Below are 19,490 nucleotides of genomic sequence, written 5' to 3'. Positions count from 1 at the left end.
TAGTCAGAGTGAGGCCTAGACATTGATATATTTCAAAAGCTTTCCAGGGGATTTTAATATGTAGATATGGTGAACATACTGGAAGAGATTATAGCACAGAACACACACAACCCATTCACTGATTTGTTTCTCAATTAATACAGATATGTCTGTAGACTACAGTAATGGGATGTCAGATTGTGCAGGAATGATGTCAGATTTTAGATATTCTGTGTTTTCAGCACGTGTTCAGCAGAACACTAATTGAATGAAATGTCAATTGACACTGTCTAAAAAACACTATATCAGAATCCCACTGGAGAAACACTGAGCCAACCTAAGGTAATGGTCTTCTCTGCAGGACTTCTCAGGGCCTTTCCTTATGCCACCTATACTGTGAATCTCTATCTTACTTTTTCAAAGCATGCCTCAGGGCTTGTTAGATTGCTCTATGTTCTTTACCCAACAAACCAATCATTCCTGATTTTGACACATTGTCTATAAAACAGCAGGTGCAGAGGCTGGTGAGGGAATGGTACCTCTCTGATTTGTTTCAGCTTTTAAAATCTGTAATTTATTTTGCCTTCTTTGAATATCCTATGATGGTAGAGGCCTTTCTTCTCTCTGTCCTTGTTTGGGAGGGCCTGTTTACTTTCCCTTAGCACCATCTGTCTCAAACTGATAGACAACAGTGCCTCTACTGATGTCATGTACCAGAGGCCCAGGGAGCTGTGTAGACGCCGCATGCTGGGCCCCTTCCCTCCAGGAGCCTAGTCAGCAGGAAGGAGCTGAGTGCCCACCCATGCCAGGCCCTACTGCTGCTGTGGTGTCTTCCCTGGATGGGCTTGGGTTTCATCCTTTCCAGTCTCCCTGCCCCTCCACTTCTCTTTGGTGGATTACTCTTTTCTAAACAAACCAAATGTCCTTGGCCCTTTTGGTTGCCCTTTGAAACTTCAAAATCAAACTGCAGAACAGGTTTTAAGCAAAGCTAGGTGGAAGTTACGTCACAGGCGTAAAAACATCGTTTCTATTCAGGCGTGCCTGGGTGGCTCCATCAGCCAAGCGGTCAACTCCTGGTTTCAGCTCAGCTCATGATCCCGCGGTCGTGGGATCGAGTCCCACGTGGAGCTCCACACTTAGCACAGAGTCTGTTTGAGACACTCTGTCTCCCTCTGCCCCTCCCCATGCTCACGCTCTCAATATATAAATAAATAGATCTTTAAAAAATGCATTGTTTTTATCCAGGCAAACTCTGTCTCAACATTTCTTTTAGTGCTTCTCTTACTTAGAGCCACACAAGCTCACAAAATAAATTCAAATTCTAATGGGCTTAATTCATACTTGTATTCTCCTTTAATAGGAGTAATTACTACTCTGGGATTTGAGGGGTTGACACGAGGGGTGGCCAACAATAAACCCATTGGCTAAATGGACTGCTATATTCTACATCATAATCTACTAACGTCAGAATTGGAAACTACAAATGAAAAGAAAAACTATATTTTTATATATTTTGTATGCTACCTTATCCATAAAATATATCCCTCTATTTACATAAAAGCCATACCCAGTTGTTGGGAATGTAACTTCTGGTCAAAATTCTCATATTTTAAAGTGTCGGGCACTATACTCTTCATCACTTTTCAACAAAAGATAAGTGTGTGTGTGTGTGTGTGTGTATTTAGCAACAAATCTCATCTTAATCAATATGCCTTCTCGTTTCATATTAACTTGTTAATGTAGGCCTGAAAACAATAATCAATACATAATTTCTACTAAAATATTCATTCTTTTTAAAGTAGTTGTCATTACTCAGGATTAAATGCAAAGCTAAGAGGTACTCCATAAATAACGAGCTCTTCAGGATAGTGGTCACAAGGTGGCAGAGGGATACGCTAGTACAAGGAGCACTGGCCTTGGGGCCAGATGGACGCACATCCACACTGCCCACTTGGCCAGCAAAGCCTTCCCCAGGTGGTTGCTGTGAGAGTCAGAGATCATCCAGAAAGAGGACCCAGCTCATAGTGGGGGCTAGAGAACTTGTAGCCATTATTGATTATTTATTAGCAGAAAACTAAATGAATCTATACTCCTGATCAGCACATTTGGGCTTTCTATCCAAACAGCTGTCACTGTAAATGTAAGCTTTTCCTTGGTTGGTCATCCCTGAAAGAACTCAGTTCACTCTTGTCTAAGGTGACCTGATGGATATTTTCAAACCCATTCATTCTTCTTCCGACATCCTGAAACATTTCCTCTTAATCGCTCTGCAATACAGAAGATACACTTGCATTCTCTAATTTATTTATACATAGTAAAAGGACTTGGTGAAATATTCCACTATAGGAAAAAATGATGCCAAATAAATTTATTAAGTTTTTTATTTCTATATTTAACAGAATAAATAATGTTGCGCCCTAAGAGAAATGCAAGCAAATATACTCATGGATGGGCAGCAGTTTAGAAGATGTAGGATGAAAATACACAATCAAGTCTAGCTTCAGAGAACCTGTGGCTCTGGGGACAGTTCTGAATTCAGAGCTTCATGCTGTGTCCTTCTGTGAGTTACTTAAATTATCTGAGCTTTGCTTTCCTTAACACCAAAATGGTGATATTTTTTAATGTTGTAGTGTCTGGAGGGGAAAATGTCATTAAATGTAGTTTACATACTTAAAATTGTTATTCCCTGTCTCATTTATTTTGTTTCCTTTTCTTAGTTTTATCTTATATTTATGTATATATGTAGGTATGTATGTATTTTTTCAGTAGGCTCCACACCCAACATGAGTCTTGAACTCATGGTCTTGAAACCAAGTTGTACACTCTACTGGTCATACCAGGCACCCTCACTCAAGACTTCTAGCCATTCTGTCTTTAAGAAATAGAATCTAATATTAGGGGTGCCTGGGTGGCTCAGTGGTTGAGTGTCTGCCTTTGTCTCGGGTAGTGATGCCCAGATCCTCGGATTGAGTCCCTACATCAGGGTTCCCCCAGGGAGCCTGCTTCTCCCTCTGCCTATGTCCCTCTGCCTATGTCTCTGCCTCTGTGTGTGTCTCATGAATAAATAAAATCTGTAAAAAACCAATATTATTGTAAGAAGTACATTAAAATAGCATCTCATTATTTAATTACTGTTTTTCTATAGAACCTGAATAGTACTCTACTAGTTCTGCTAAGTAAAGAAACTAAATATTCTCATTCAAATTCTTCTTAAACTGAGTTGGATATTTAATGTATGTATAATTTTGAGATCTAAATGTGATGAGACTTAACAATAAAATATTTTTTTGTTTTCATAGATCAATCAATAGAGTGGTAAGTGGATCAATATTGAAAGCTATTTTTTTTTTCTTTTTAAGTAGGCTCTACACCTGGTGTGGAGCCCAATGCAGGCTTAAACTTATAACCCTGAGATCAAAAGTTGGACGATTCACCAACTGAGCCATCCAGGTGCCCCGGATCTATACTGAAACCTAATAGTTGTCAGGACATTAATTATGATGACAACTGTACTGGATTTCTGCCATATTTGGTGCTAAAATATCAACATTTTCCTCATGAAGACTTCTTAGTCCTTCTCCCATGGTATTAGATTAGAACTGGTCCTTCTTCCATTTGCATCTTACAGACCACACCGCAATGCCTGTGCATTTCTTCTTCTTCTTCTCTCCTTCTTCTTCTTCTTCTTCTTCTTCTTCTTCTTCTTCTTCTTCTTTCTTCTTCTTCTTCTTCTTCTTCTTCTTCTTCTTCTTCTTCTTCTTCTTCTTCTTCTTCTTTCTTCTTCTTCTTTCTTCTTCTTCTTCTTCTCATTCTTATTATTCATGAGACTCAGAGAGAGGGGCAGAAACAGAGGCAGAGAGAGAAGCAGGCTCCCTGCAGGGACCCTGATGTGGGACTCAATCCCAGGACCCCCGGATCACACCCTAAGCCAAGGGCAGACACTCAATCACTGAGCCACCCAGGTGCCCCGGCCTGCACATTTTTTAGTACCTGGAACAGGGTCTGGAATTTCTTACTTATACAAATGTTTGTTGAATGAATTAACCGTACACTGTCCTGATGCCAATCAGCCAGGAAAACAGATCCTTTCTGCTGCTGCTAATACTCTATCACACAGTAGAGACTGCAGCACTTACAGTTTTACCATCTGTAAAATGGGATACTCCCTGTTAAAGGTGTGATTTACCTTCGCATCATTTCTAGGATAGTAATTTCACAACTGAAAATTTTATGTTTTTTTTTTGAGGTTGAGGTTGCCAAAATATATAATATCATTTCATAAAATTTTAGAAGTCAAGGTATCTGGCTTTATTAGTGTTTGAACACTTATCATAAGCCTGATTGAATTACTGTTCATCTGGACTTTCCAGTAAATCTTACTTTTTAGAAACGGGTTTGTAAGCAAGGAAATGTTTCAAATCCTTGACAACTCTTCTGAAATCAGCTTAGATGAAGCCTGGCATAAAGATAGGTCATATATCACAATTTTATCTTCTGCAATGGAACCTTTAAGTTTGAACAAATGTATTCTCTCTTTAAATTCTCTATATTCTTTTTTTAAAGATTTTATTTATTTATTCATGAGAGACAGAGATACAGAGAGAGAGAAAGAGATTGAGAGAGAGAGAGAGAGAGAGAGAGAGGCAGAGACACAGGCAGAGGGAGAAGCAGGCTCCATGCAGGGAGCCCGACATGGGACTCAATCCCGGGTCTCCAGGATCAGGCCCTGGGCTGAAGGCAGCACTAAACCACTGAGCCACCCGGGCTGCCCAAATTCTCTATATTCTTACAGTAGGTTGCTGATATGCAATTTTACTAAACTCTGTAGCTCTAAGTATTTCATTATACATAGCTGCATTTTAAGTATGTAGTGAGAAATTTAGGAAAATTATTGAATGTTAAATCGTTACTTTTCATGACTTTGTTCTTTGTGTCTTTGGTAAAGATTTGTAGCATGTAGGGCTTTGCAATCCCACTTATTGGGTGCATAACTATTCTATCATTTATTATAATATTCATGTAATCTCAAAATATTATCATTTACTTAAAATTGTATATTATGGACAGTTTTAAGCATATTCAATGGTGAACAACGTAATGAACCCCCATCTGCCAGCAGCAAACCTAAAGAATTATCAACTCATGGCCAATTCTGCTTTACCTATTTTTCTATTACCCTCAAAACTAGACTCATCTCAAGGAATTCTCTTTAATTGTTAAGTATCTTAGTATAATTCTCTAAGACACTAGGACTTAGAGAACACATCCACAGTACCTTTAACACACATACTTTCTATCAACTATAATTCTTTCATTTCATCAAATATCCAGATTTTACATTACATTAGTTTTATATGTAAACAAGGATCGACATAATGTCCATAAATTTAACTGACCTCTATATCTCTTAAATCTCTTTGAATCTATAGGCTACCCACCTTCTTCTATATTTTTACCCTTGCAATTTATATGTTGTTGAATTAATCATTTGTCCTGTATGGCTTCCCATATGCTGGATTTGTGAGTGTATCCTCATGGTTTATTTTATTATGTTCCTCTGTTCCCAGTTCCTGGTGACTAGCAATTAGCTCAGGAAACTTCATTATATTCAGGTTTTCTCTGCCTTCTTTCTCAGCAAGAACACCTGATAGGCATTTTGGGTGCGTCTGTTGTTCCAAGGGTAGCAGTCACTGATACTCACTACCTGATTCCATATTTATTGGGAGTGGCAGGACTGAGCTGGTCTGATTATGCCATCCATTCTTCAGTTATCTGTTGTGGGACTGCCCTGGGCTACATGTGCCATGGGTTGGGGAGGACTGGCATCTCTAGACAGCAGGTCCTTCCATCTGAGAAATCAGTTCATCTCTCCACTTGTTTGTGTGCAAGTGGAGACTTTCAGGAGCCTTCTACACAGCCCCTCACTTAGGCTACTTACTTCATGTGACAAGGTCAGTCTGTCTTCACTTTCCATTGTGCCTCTAACATGTTATTTTTAAGCTACAAAAGAATTGCTATTTTTTTAGGGGTGCCTGGGTGGCTCAGTGGTTGAGTGTCTGCCTTCGGCTCAGGTCATGACCCCGGGGTCCTGGGATGGAGTCCTGCATTAGGTTCCCTGCAGGGACCCTGCTTTTCCCTCTGCCTGTGTCTCTGCCTCTCTCTGTGTGTCTCTCATGAATAAATAAACAAAATCTAAAAAAAAAAAAAAAAGAATTTCTGGTTTTGCATGCTCATGCCGAAACTAGCTTCTCTATCAAGTATCAAGTCCTTGTGTTGTTTACAGTGATGTCTCCTTCAGTCTTCTCCCTTTTCCAAATACATAGTCACATCTGGAAGTAGAAATGTTTTTACTTCTCTCTCTCACTTTCTAATGCCTCAAAAGGAAGAAGAAAGTGAGAAGTGCTTTCTCCTTTCTAGCATCACTGTGTAAGGGATACTCTTGTCTCGTTCACTATCTTTCTGTCTCTTGGGCATTACAATCTTGGAAATCATTGACTGGGTGATGCCAGAGGGTCAGCTGGAGGGGCTTCTCCCTCAATGCCTTAGGAGATACTTTTCCAGAGCTAGAGATAAACTTTATGTGATAAAGGAAGTAGGGTTCAAAAAATCAAGTATTGCATAACAGAGAGTGAGCTGGTAATTAGGTAATTATTTAAATAATGAGGATGGTAGATTCAATATATATATATAATGTTATATATTTTATTCTAAATATGATCTTATAATATGTAAAATAGCTCTAAATAGAAACAAATCATTAAAAGTCAAAGAAAACAGGATTAGCATTTCCTATTAGCTGAAATAAATTCTCATCTAAAGAACTGCAAAGGCCTGTCAAATCTTTTAGAGGTACTTGGGGATGCTGAGGTTTTGAAGTGCTTCTTAGCTATCTCCTCAAACTGTCCCTGTTCTAAACCTTTGTCAGCCTTCTTATGGAAGAACAGTTGAAATATATACATTTATTCCTGAGCAAGGAAACCACTAGGAGATCCATTATGAAGATATTTTCTTATGAATTCATTCTTAAGATTTCAATTGCAACTGTATTTGTTAAGCTTCTATTATATACAAAATGCTGTACCTGAATACACAATTCAACACCATAGGAATTGACGTTCTAGCAAAGAGCCAATAGATGGGTCACAAAAGCTCAAAAAAGAATAAAATAAATACTTAGAAAGGTACTAATATTATTCTGGGTTTGATTCAGAACACAGTATTGATTTGTTAAACATTTTGTTGAAAGTTTGCAATAGAATATAAAATGAAAAAAAAAGCAGACTATAAAATGAAGAAGTTCACATACTATCAGCAACTCAAGAATCTAGAATGGAGCATTCAAACCAAAGCCTTTGTGATAAGTTCACATGCAAATTTAGAAATGTGCTAAATCCACTGTAAGTTGAGATTTGGATTCATCACAAAGAAAATAATTTTATTCTTCTAAATGGCTCCTAGTTACTATTGTATACAAGAGCCAAGCAAATCTAGGAAAAGGGTGCAGTTCTTTTTTTTTTTTATATTTTTTCATAATTTAAACCAAAGAATTTATCTTGAGATTTACCCAGAAGTGTCTAAAACTACCTTATGGTATGTATGTATGTATGTATTTTTTATTTATTTATCTGCCTATCTTTTTATTTATTTTATTTTATTTATTTATTTTTTTTAAAGATTTTATTTATTTATTCATGATAGACATAGAAAGAGAGAGAGAGAGGCAGAGACACAGGCGGAAGGAGAAGCAGGCTCCATGCCAGGAGCCCGACGTGGGACTTGATCCCGGGGCTCCAGGATCACGCCCTGGGCCAAAGGCAGGCACCAAACCGCTGAGCCACCCCGGGATTCCCCTTTTTATTTATTTTAAAGATTTTATTTATTTGACAGGAGGAGAGAGAGAGCACAAGCAGGGGGGAATGGCAGGGAGAAGCAGGCTCCCAGCTGAGCAAGGAGCCCAATGCAGGGGATTGTGACCTGAACCAAAGGCAGTCACTTAACCGACTGAACCACTCAGGTGCCCCATACCTTTTGGTATTTAATAGAGACCCACTCTTTAGATTTGAAAACATGCCATTCCTTGTTATATGAAAATCGCAGCTTGTGAATATATTCTAAAGTATATAATTAAAATATTTAGCAGAAAGAAAGAACAAGGGATGTATGTAAAATTGTAGTAAAAGTAGTAAGTTTTCATAAGAAAACAACACTCATGTTTTGTACATCCCAGTCATCAGCACAGGCTGGACAGATCACTGTGTGGCTTGTGAGGCAGGGTGTTGGGCACGCATGGACTCCACCTGTGGCTTCTGCATGTTGCATGCCAGGAGATGGAGAAACCAGGGAGTCTCATTAGAGACTTGAGAGCCTGTATGTTTCCTAAGGAAAAAATGTCCGGAATCAATACTGCTGGCCAGATGACCTTCAAATACCTGTGTTGAGAGCTGCATCAAGGTCAAGGCTGGCAGACTCACATCTGTTGTGCCATTTTACTGATCAGTCTTTTAACTACCTTCTTCCTCTGTGCACTGCTAGTTTCTTATAGTAAGGGATGAATAAACAAAACCACAGTCCTCCTCCTCCTCCCACTCACCCCCGGATACAGAAGTCTGAAAGGAGAAGAAATCTGTGGTCTTCCTAGTCGTATTTCATACCAGACTTTCTAAAAGTTTTGTAAAGAATATGATTCATGATGACTCACCCTGGATTAGGTGAGTCAACATGATTTAGGATCTACTCACAAGATGCTGCACCACTTTTTATGACAAAAAAAAAAAAAAGGCTGAATTTTAAAAGATTTTTCAAGTGTCCTCATTTATAACAGTAGCGGTGGCTCTCCATTATTTCTTACACAGGGACATGAGCTAGAAAATGACACCAGAACCTCTAGAACAGTCATCTTGTTCAACCCCACAGCTCTGGAAGTCTCTTACTGTCCTGATTTTACAGATAAGGAAATCCAGGTTCTTTACAGGTTTTTCCTCTTGATCAGGACAGTTCTTGTAAAAGTCATAGAATTGGGTTTCAAAGTCCCATCTAGTGTCATTCACCGCTACATGATCTACCTTAAAAAATAAAATAAATAAAGCTGAACAAGTGATGTAACTATTCAAAGCGTTCCCAAACCACGGCACTGATGTAACTCTTCCCATGCTGTGGTACAGCCTGGTTTTCTCTCTTCCCACCTACACCTCTTCATAGGTTCACCTCCCTTTCTCTGCTGGCTGGGGCTGGTTCTATTTCTACTCTCTTCTTTAACACTTAATCTTTAGATACACTTACTTTGATTAAATGATTCATACATTACTATGGAGATCCTTAAAAAAAGAACGAGTGCTTTTCAAAGTACCCTAAACTGTAAATGGATTAAAAATAATCAGTGCCTCTTGAATCTATTTTTATGAGTTTCCGATAGTCATATGAATGAGTGTCACATAGAGATGATCCTACGAATAACAGTACTTGGCATAATGGACTGTTTCCATTCTGATTTTTGGCCACAGTTTCTGAAGACCTTTGCCCTAATTTCACATAGCAATGCCCTCTGTCTCTGTGACTTGGTTGAAATAGCAGGTCATCCTATCTTTTAAAATGAGTGCTTCAAAAAAAAAAAAAATAAAATAAAATAAAATGAGTGCTTCTGTTTTTAAAAAAAAAAAAAAAAAAGATTACGCCAGTTGTTTACAGATCACACAAAAAGGATGAATATATCCATAAACCCAGGATATAAATTTTAAAATAGGATAGTAAAATACTTATTTTAATTTTGTATTTGCAAGTAATTTTGCAGTCCCTATTGAATTAAAGAGTTAACTTATTAATAAAAAAAACCACATCAAAGCTTATAAAGTTTCAAAAGAAACCCACTTACTTGTTCAAATTCATTCTTTTGAAATTCTTCAAAACCGAAGATGTCCAGTATTCCAATATCCAAAGTCTGTGTGCTGAAAGGAAACGATCAGTGAGCAAGCATACTTAGGTCTCTTACATGAAACCCCCCATTGCTACTTCAGGTCACAGAAATCTGGCCACTCAGCATGTCACTGCCAATTTGGACTGAAAAGAGGCAAATAGTTATCTTAAAGTCTAATACAAAGGCTCTGAAAATCAGGGGAAAAGAAATGTTCTTTGATGCTTCATTCAAACACAGATGCATTATTAAAACACACTGATTTTGAAGTTTACAGTGTCACAGTACATGGGTGATTGAATATTTGTTTCTCTGAAACAGTCCTCTGTCTCTCCTTCCACCAAAGGAGAGGAGGTCTGTGCCTACCTGTCAAGTGGCTCTTGCCAGTTAATACACAAGCTGACGTGGTCTCACACGACTTCTTCATCAACTTCATCATACGTAAGAATAGTATGAGGCAAGTCACAATGAAGCTGCAGATATGTGTTTTGATAGACCCAATCATGCCCTCACAAAAATTATATTATGACCTTCCTAAAGAAATTCTTATAGAGAAGAATGAAGAACATAATACTTGGATGTAGTAATGGGAGTACCTCGTGACCCTTTTGCTTTGGATGTAAACTCTCTCTCCTGTGGTCCACTGGGAGGGCAAGCATAGACGTGGGACCTCATGGGGAGTGAGGACATGGGGCAGAGGAGAGGGTGGCAGGAGCCCCGACAGCCTGGATTTTGCCGGGAATGGGGGCAGCACGGGGAGAGGGCACGAGGAAGCTTCTCACAAAGAAAGACCTGGATGATTCTGGAACACTGGTCACCTGGAGGGCACACACCCAGTGCTCCTACATGGCAGCTCTAGAGCCTCAGCAGGACGACTGCTGTCCGAATTTTCTGCTCATGGGTGTGATGGTCCATCGTCATCATGGATTGTTTTCTATTTCACTGTCCTGGTGATTGCAGACACTTTTGTTCTCTGCTCGATTGGTCCAAATGGCACAAATGACAACCAACTCTCTGTGCCTGCATGTTGTGTTCACTATCAGTGCAGAATCATAATACTTTAGGGTGATATGTAATAAGTCATTTAAATGACCAGTTTCTTTTTACAAAAGATAGCATAATGATTCTATGATATTCTGTCTCTAAGATTAGTTCTTGTAGATGGTACGAATATGAGCTTCCTAAACAGAGAGGAGAGCATTTTAGAAGCCCTTAATATAAATTTCACATGGCAGGGAATACAAAGCAGTGAGGGAAAAGCAGAGTCATCGAATGGATGCCCCTAGGTAATTAATTTAATTTTTTAGAAGGAAAAAACAGCTTTGTACCTCACCCTGTGTACCCAAATAAACTCTACATGGATTAGAGAGAGAGACTGTTAGAGCAAGAAGCTATAAAAATGCACAAGAAAACAAATGTGATCATTTGTTCTGCTTTCAGTTCTGAGAAAAATCAAAGGCAAATTTTAAAAATATGATTACACAAACACCAAATTCTCTTCAGGATAAATTGCATAAATAAAATTAAAAACCATTAGATGTGGGTATTATTTTAAAACATGTTTGCTTATTCATTTTCATAGATTTTTTTCCAATCTGTTGACCCATGTGTGCCTCCATCCTCCCTGGTGACTTATGCACACCAGGAGATGCCGGGATGATGCTCACTCAGTGGTAACAGCATTGAGGGTGTAAGGTGAGTCATTGTTTTGTTTAGGGTGTGTGCGTGTGTGTGCGTTTTCCATGTAATAAGCTGCTTTGTTTCCCTTGTAGGAGCTTGGTGACAAAGCTAGTCAGGTTTTAGACTTGTTCAGTCTTGGGCAGGTATCCTGGTTCAGACACTTTTTAGTTGGACAACTTTTGGCAAGTTGCTTCTGTTTACTGTGTTGCAGGTTCCTCATCTATAAAACCGAGACAGCAAGTAATATTTATGCACATGAATGGCTATTACAATCAGAAGCAATGTAAATACAGTGCTAGACCAATTGCTGGTAGACAGTGTGTCTCTACTCACTGCCAGTTTTTTTTTTTTTCTTAAGATTGTATTTATTTATTTTCAGGGGAGAGAAGCAGAGGGAGGGAGAGAGATAATCTCCAGCTGACTCTTCACAGAGCACTGAGCCTGACATGGGGCTCGATCCCACCACCCTGAGATCATGACCTGAGTTGAAATGAAGAGTCAGAAGCTCAACAGACTGAGCCACTCAGGTGACCCTGCAAGTTGCTATAAAAAAAAATTGTTGTTTCAACTTGCTATAGAAATGAAGCTACTAGAAGAAATATAAATGGCTATGGGCAGATTACAAATGTCAATCTAATTATAATTACTAAAGAAATAAAATTTAAAAAATTAAGATGAGAAACACTCTATACACTTTTGTTGGGAGTTGAGATTGGTAGAGTCTTGGGGTGCCTGGCTGGCTCTGTCAGTAGATCATATGACTTTTTTTTTTAAAGATTTTATTTATTTATGTATTCATGAGAGACACAGAGAGAGAGAAGCAGAGACACAGGCAGAGGGAGAAGTAGGCTCCATGCGGGGAGCCTGACATGGGACTGGTCCCAGGATCATGCCCTGGGCTGAAGGTGGCGCTAAACCACTGAGCCACCCAGGCTGCCCAATAGATCACATGACTTTTAATCTCAGGTCATGAGTTTGAGCTCCATGTTGGGAGGTAGAGTGTACTTAATTAAAAAAATAATAAATAAATAAAATTGGTAGAGTCTTCTTAAAAAACAATTTGGTTATGAGGCATAAAGCTTTGAAATGTTCATATCATTTGAATGATATTTCCATATAGGGGAACCTATACTAAAACGATGATCAGAAATGCAATCAAACACTTACAAACAAAGATGTTCATCATTACCTTAATTATAGTAACAACAACAAAAGAAATAGCAAATAACCCACACTAAAGACACGATTAATTAAACAGCATGCATCCTATGATGGATTAACTTAGTGAATCTATCAAGTTAATAGAAACCAATATATAAGTTCCATATAAAGAATAGCCCGAATTATGTATTCAGAAGACCTTGAAAGAAGTATAGTCAGCCCAAGAAGAAGAAATAGAAATCGATTTTGTTTACTTTTTCTATTCTGCATTTTCCAAGGTATCTATATTTTTATAACCAGTAAGTATTTAATTGATGCTTATAATGACACTATGAAAGCACGGGAAATGTTCTTGAACAACAAAAGCTAAAACGCTAAGCTGGAAACAAAAATGTATACCATTTGTACACTTATAGGAGCATCATGTAATTTCACCCATGTTAAAAAGTAAATCCATGGCACAGAGAAAGTTAAGCACATGTTAGCAGGAGATGTCTTGAATGGTCATCCTAGAGGCGATCTCTTAATTTTCTAATGTTCTGTATGGATCTTATAATACTCTTTATCCTTAACCTTAATTTAATATATATATATTTATATATATACCACTTATATAATATTAATAAATTATAATATAATATATAATTATATATAATATATATAATATATAATTATATACCAATATATATAATATATATATACACCACTTTTGGGGATTTTTCTGAGTTGGTGCGGAAAGAGATAGCAATAACCTCAGGGCAGAGAAAGGAAGTGAAGCCCAGCAGAGGGAGGGCAGAGAAGGATGTCTGGTTTTCCAGGAACAGGAGGAACAACGTGGGCCCTGGGGTCGGTTGCAAGTATGGATGCTTTCTGCCCACTTACACCAGAACCTCCCACTCAGACCTTGACTCCTTGCTCGATTCCCAGGTGGCCTTGGCAACAGCAGCCTCGTACTTACTGCCCATAATGTTGAAGGAAGTTAGGAAGGAGAAAGGGCAAGATATCACACTACCTGTGTCCTTCCCCTTCTCACGAGGATGGTGACATCACATAGACAAGTGGAGAAAGATGCTGAAGCCACCCGGGTGTGTTTGGGTGAGCAGCACATGTTAAAGATTCCAGCTCAGATCAGGCCAGGTAGATTATTAGCTGGCAATTTAGAGGAGCATAAATGTGGTTGAATGAGCACTCCGTTTAACTGACTTTTCCCCATATTTCATAGATACTGGTACCAAACTATATTCGGTCACAAAATAAAAATACTATGAAAGAAAAAGCGAAGGAGGAAGGAAAAACCAATGTCAGAGGGAAAACGAATGCATTTTTAGGATTAATTTTGCAACTACTGACAGACCTAATGTGTTCATCTCTTTACAAAATCTCTTTCATCATCTACGATTGAAGAAGTATGTGTCTGTTATTACAACAGCAATCTTGGCAGAAAGGTCACAAGGACTTGTAGCCAGCAGAATGCCCATGCTGTGCGGCAATCAGCATTGCTGTCATTTCTCTTATTGATATCTTGACTTGCATTACACAGGCATTTAACCCAACATCCAATTTCTAGCAAGGAGGGGCAGCAGACCGAGGTCATCGGATCCACTGAGAGTCAATCCTACAGGCAAAATTAACATATTAATGAGATGGTTCTGCCTTAAAATTCTACTGAAGGCTTTCCTGATGGTTAACAACACAACTGTGTCACTTGCATTTACTTATTAGTAAAATGCAACACCTTTTATATCAGACAAAATATGAAATGCCATCGGAATTGGTTTTGTTTTGATGTATGTTAGAAAGGGAAGGGAGGCCTGCTTCTCCCTCTGCCTGTGTCTCTGCCTCTCTCTCTCTGTGACTATCATAAAAAAAAATTAAAAAAAAAAGATTAGAAAGGGAAGGGAGGAAAGTCCAATTTAAAGAGAATGCGTAGGTTGAAACATGGATGTGCTAATTGTATTGGGGCCAAGAGGTCTGGTGGGAATGCGCAGGTCAGCTTTTATCCTCGCTCATCCCTCGGCAAGGAGATGAACTAGAGAGTTACCCAAAGATTTAGTCAGTTTGGGAAGTAGCTGAACCCTGCCCGGTATAAAACGCTTCAAGTGAGCCAGAGGTGAATCAGCTTCTCTGGTTGATCCTGACCTGGAGGACCCCGGACGGGATAAGACTGAAATACAAAAGCACATCAGATTGGAACAATCTGGCTATCCAGACACCCTGCCCAGGTCAGATGCACTTTCGTGGAGGTTTTTGGCACAAAGTTCCTGGGAATGTTGGCCATGCGATGGCCTTCACCGAGTCTGCCACCATCACGCTGAAGAATAACTGGCAAGATGCCTCATCGCAGAGGCGAATCCTGCCAATGCCACAGCTTATCTGAATCCTGTGGGGCCTTCTTGAGTCTGTGAGATGATGCAGAGGTGGGGCTGCTGGGGGCAGACTTTGGGAAGTTCCTCCCTTTTCATGTCTGACTGAAGGGAAGTACATGAGGCTTATCATTTTCTGCAAACGCGTCTGAAATTAGGGAAAGAGTTTGCAGCTGCCAACAAGCAGAACTAGAAGCTGGGGGACAGGTGGGGACGGTGTCACCAAAGCAGCTGTCTGCCTCCTTCTAGCCCTAGTGAAACCCCACACAGGTCAACATGGCCTCTGCAACGCAGTCCTTTGTGCTCCTTCCCACTGGAAAGAGAATATAGGAAGTAAAAAGCTGAAACCTCTTGAAGTGAACGTTGCATTTAATTAGCCTGGATATACAAGAAACTCTTGGGGTGAGGGTCGAACTCAGATCTACCGTCTTAGGGAGTAGTGTGTGCCAAGCACCATTAGAACTTAAAAAAAAAAAAAAAAAGAACTTAAATAAATACAAGGCTTTATTTCATTTAGCCTTAACAAATACCTGATGAGGTAAGTACAATGATCACCGCATCTTAGAGAGGAGAATACTGAGCCAGGACAGTGAAGGTTAAGTCACTCACGAGCGCTCACCAACATTAGATGGACCCAGGACTCAAACGCCCGTGGTCAAACACTAGCCCTGCATCTGCAAACCCTATGAATCACAGCCTAAATCCACTGCCAGCTGCGGAACCAAATCTAATTCCAGCCTATGGGATCCAGGAAAGGAACCCTCCTCAAGTGCAATAAGAGTGGAAATAATAAAAGATTACTTAAATCCCCTTTATCAACGAAAGCTGCCACTCACAGCTGAAAACCATCAACACTCAACTACTGTTAATGAACATATGTCCCTCTTCCTTATAAGCTACCTTTGTAACAGTGACATAGACCTATGTTTTGTTACCAGAAGCATCATTAGGAAAAAAAATCAACCTACCTATAATTTACTTCTTTTAAATCTTAAATAATATTCAGCTTATATGAACTTTTATACTTCTGGTCTCAAACAACCCTCGCATCAGAACAACAGCAATTTAAGCAAATTATGGCATCGCTTTTCCAAGTACTCAACATGTATTAAAAGAGATGGTTAGGAAAATAGAAATACAGATAAATAGTCATCATAATGAAGAGCCAAATAAAAGCTATATTTACTGGATGTGGAGCACCTAGAATCCTCAGACATTGCTGTGGGTGACTTAGATTTGAAATCTGGAATGTGGTTTGGCTTCCTCTATTAAAGCTAAACACAAGCCCATGGAATGACCCAGAAGTTCACCTCATGGGCACGTATCAGGGGCAATGAAGGCATGCGTCCACTTAAAGATACGCACAAGAGTATTCATGAATGCTTTATTCATCTAGTCAAAAACTGGGGTCACCCCAAGTGCCCACAAACAGGAGAAGAAATAACTCACTAGGGGTGTGTGTCCAGACATGAGTTTACAACGGAATATTCCCTAGGGACAGAATAAGAAGGAACTACTGCTATATTCAACATTGTGGATGCCCCTTCCCTACCTGACATTGAGGGGGGGGAAATGGACAGAAAAAGTGCATGAAGGATGCCTACCAAAGCACTGCAGACATTCTACCTTCCAGTCTTTGTGAAGGTCACACAGGCACGTTGCTTGTGTAAAATCTACTGAACTAAACACACTTTGGCCATGTTACATCTCAGTAGAACAGGGGAAAAAATGTGTACACTAGGATCATAGTTATGGTGAGGATGGAGAGAACTGCCAGGTGAATGTTTGTCAAATGAGCTGCGTACAAATGTAGGTTTTCTTTGATGCTGCCAAGTCTAATGTTAGACGTTAGTACAGCGCCCCTTCTCCTGGTAGACTCCGGCCGCTACGGGAGGCTCAAGCCCCAAGTTTAAACATTAGTATAAAGACATCTGCAGGGAAGACAATTACAAACAAGAGGCTTGAGTGGCCCAGAGGTTAAGGAAGAGACGGAAATATATTCCTCAAGCAGGTGAATGTAATTAATGGCATTTATCCCATGATTATTCTCATTTACTTTTGAGATTTATATCTACCCTCTTCCCATGTCTGCTGACTCTTGGCCACTACCTACTGCTCTTTGAAAGTAGAATTGCACTTCTGGGGGATGCTCTCAGACCAGGGACTTTAGCCCCTCCAACAAAAATACCGATTATCTGAATAACTAAGTCAGAGAGCATCTCCAGGAAAGCTCCTCATGGTTGACTTATGTTGGTATAAGGAGGGGTGATGGATTTCCTTCAGAGCACACATCAGCCAAGGGAGCCCACCATGCCTGAAAGCTTTTTGAAAAAGCAAAACAAAACACTGAAATGAAATCAACACAGCTGTAGGTTACTTGGGTGTATCCCTGCTCTCTCAAAGTCAGCGAGCAACTGGATCATTATATATGGCATGCAGTGAGAAGTGTTGTAGCTATAGGCCTCTAAACTGGGCTCCTGTATCTTTGCATTTGGACTATCTTTTGTAAATTGGCATCTGTCAAAATAAAAACATCCTTGGTGATACAGAAATTCTGTAGCTCATTTGTCTTTCCAAGGAAATGTTTCTTCCAACCTTACATCAAGAAGACAGATTCCTCTCCTTTGCTTATAGTCTGTGTTGGTTGGTAGGAGGCTGTGAGACCCAGGAAATGCACATCACAAACATCCCTGCACAGCAAAGAGAGGGCAGGCTTAAAAGGAGAGCGAGCTCTGAATGCACATTTGCAACATATGTTTTGGCTTTTGCCGAGCCTGAGTTCACAGGGGCGATGGTGGGTCAGATACATGCCCAAGGTCAGTCAGAGAGTGCTCAGGACAAAATGTAGGGAAACTCAAAAGATGTCAGACCCCACCAGGTGAGACTGGTCTGGAAAGCAGAGTAAAGCCAGGATTCCCAGCAGGGGTGGGTAATCCAGGCACTTTGGGTGGGAGTCATTCCCTGGACACCATCAAACGCCTTCATCTGCGATGTTCTGTGATCTTCAAAGAAGAGGGATGATGACTAACTTTGGGAAAGGGGCCTCCTGTGTGTGAACAGAAGCAATGCTTGTGGTGGTGATCCCAACACAGGCAGAGTCTAGACTCTCAGTGGGGAACTAGCCCTTCTGTGGAGCTTGGATTTGTTGGGGTAGAGCCACCAGAAGAGGTGAGTCAACGAAGGTCACGAGTATGAGTATTTATAGGTGCCAGCTGATCTGCAGCTTTTAAAATTTATCTGTCAATGATGGTACTACCAGTTCTAGTAAGACTCAGGGATCCACTGAGTTTGATGCATGTTAGCCTAATTTGTGAAGGGGAGGGCCAATTCAGAGGTGGCCCATCATGGTGCAAAGTAGTTAGAGCACAAATGCAGAGGGATGGTTTCTTCGATAACATGTCACAGGAGACACTATGGAGCTGCCAATGAAGCCTCAAGAGCAGGCCATTCAACTCCATGGGTATTTAGGAAAATTCCTAGAACAACTAGACCTTCTGGCTAACTAATACTATTTTCCTTTCCCTTGATGTTAGATCAGTGCAATAAGAATGCTCTAGAAAGTTGTGTTAACTCTTGGCAATGAGAGGTGATGAAGGACTCACAATAATCGCTTGGCCAGTCGAAGGAGAAGTCTGTGGCTAGCTCCTCTCTATTTCATCTTATAACTGAATGGTGTGGTGAAGCCTCACCATGTGCTTCAGCCTGCCAACAGTTAGGAACCTAGGACTTGGTGCCTATTCCCAAGCAGCCTGCAGTGGATCTGGGGAGTGGTGAGCTGGGAGAGGTCAGCCGCTACTCTCCTAACAGTGAGTTCTTTGCATACTACTAACACTTGTAGAAGACCTGAGTCTTGGAAGGCAAGTTGCTTTGGGTTCCAGGGATCCTTCAGTTTTTTTAAATTGGCTATCAACGAGTTTCTCAAATATGTCTTCTGTCCTCTGGTCAACTAAACCTGATGCTCTTCGCTCCGGTTCAAAGCTCCTCAGCACATTGTGCTCTATGCGTCTCCAAGAGAATGCACAACTCTTTCTTGGCCGTATATAAACCCTTTCTTGAAAACGTTTTGTTTGATGAGCTTCTTGGACTAATATTCCATAGAACTCATTCTCTAGAAAATACCATCCTAGTGTGAATTTCCCAATTCTTTTTGTGGTTCTGATCTAAGGCTCAGGTGGGGACAGAAGATGAAGTGAAAAGGAGGAGGAGAAAGGGAAGAATGGAGAAAAAAAAGTCAGTTGTATATTTGGTGTTTGCTTCTCTACTTCAAACCAGTTTAGGTCATGATAATTTAGGTAATTATAATTGTTCTGATTTAGTCTTTGGCCCTGAGATACACGCAGTTTTGATTTAAAAATGCAACTATTTGCAACTATTTGATTTAAAAATGCAACTACTTTTTA

The 19,490-nt window shown here is 39.9% G+C and overlaps 1 protein-coding gene and 1 long non-coding RNA gene across 4 annotated transcripts in view; one reads left to right on the top strand and one right to left on the bottom strand.

The window, feature by feature from the left end:
* The window catches only part of MYO16 (myosin XVI), a 481,192-nt gene that overhangs the window by 175,341 nt on the left and 286,361 nt on the right, over positions 1-19,490 (bottom strand). Inside the window, exon 21 of the mRNA XM_038570035.1 lies at positions 9,848-9,920. Coding sequence (XP_038425963.1) covers positions 9,848-9,920 — 73 coding nt within the window. The remainder of the gene's footprint in view (positions 1-9,847; positions 9,921-19,490) is intronic.
* LOC119865233 overlaps positions 1-19,490 on the top strand; it is a 60,333-nt gene that overhangs the window by 3,563 nt on the left and 37,280 nt on the right. For 2 of the 3 annotated variants that reach the window (XR_005376587.1, XR_005376588.1), the window contains exons 2-3: positions 2,379-2,539; positions 11,469-11,581. This is a non-coding gene — a long non-coding RNA (uncharacterized LOC119865233). Of the gene's footprint in view, positions 1-2,378; positions 2,540-11,468; positions 11,582-11,945; positions 12,010-19,490 lie in introns of those variants that run through there. The other variant, XR_005376589.1, reaches the window with a different exon arrangement.

This window comes from Canis lupus, chromosome 22 (genome assembly GCF_011100685.1).
Source record: "Canis lupus familiaris isolate Mischka breed German Shepherd chromosome 22, alternate assembly UU_Cfam_GSD_1.0, whole genome shotgun sequence".
In the NCBI taxonomy this organism is placed as follows: Eukaryota; Metazoa; Chordata; class Mammalia; order Carnivora; family Canidae; genus Canis; species Canis lupus.
This window is presented reverse-complemented; position numbering and strand designations above follow the sequence as displayed.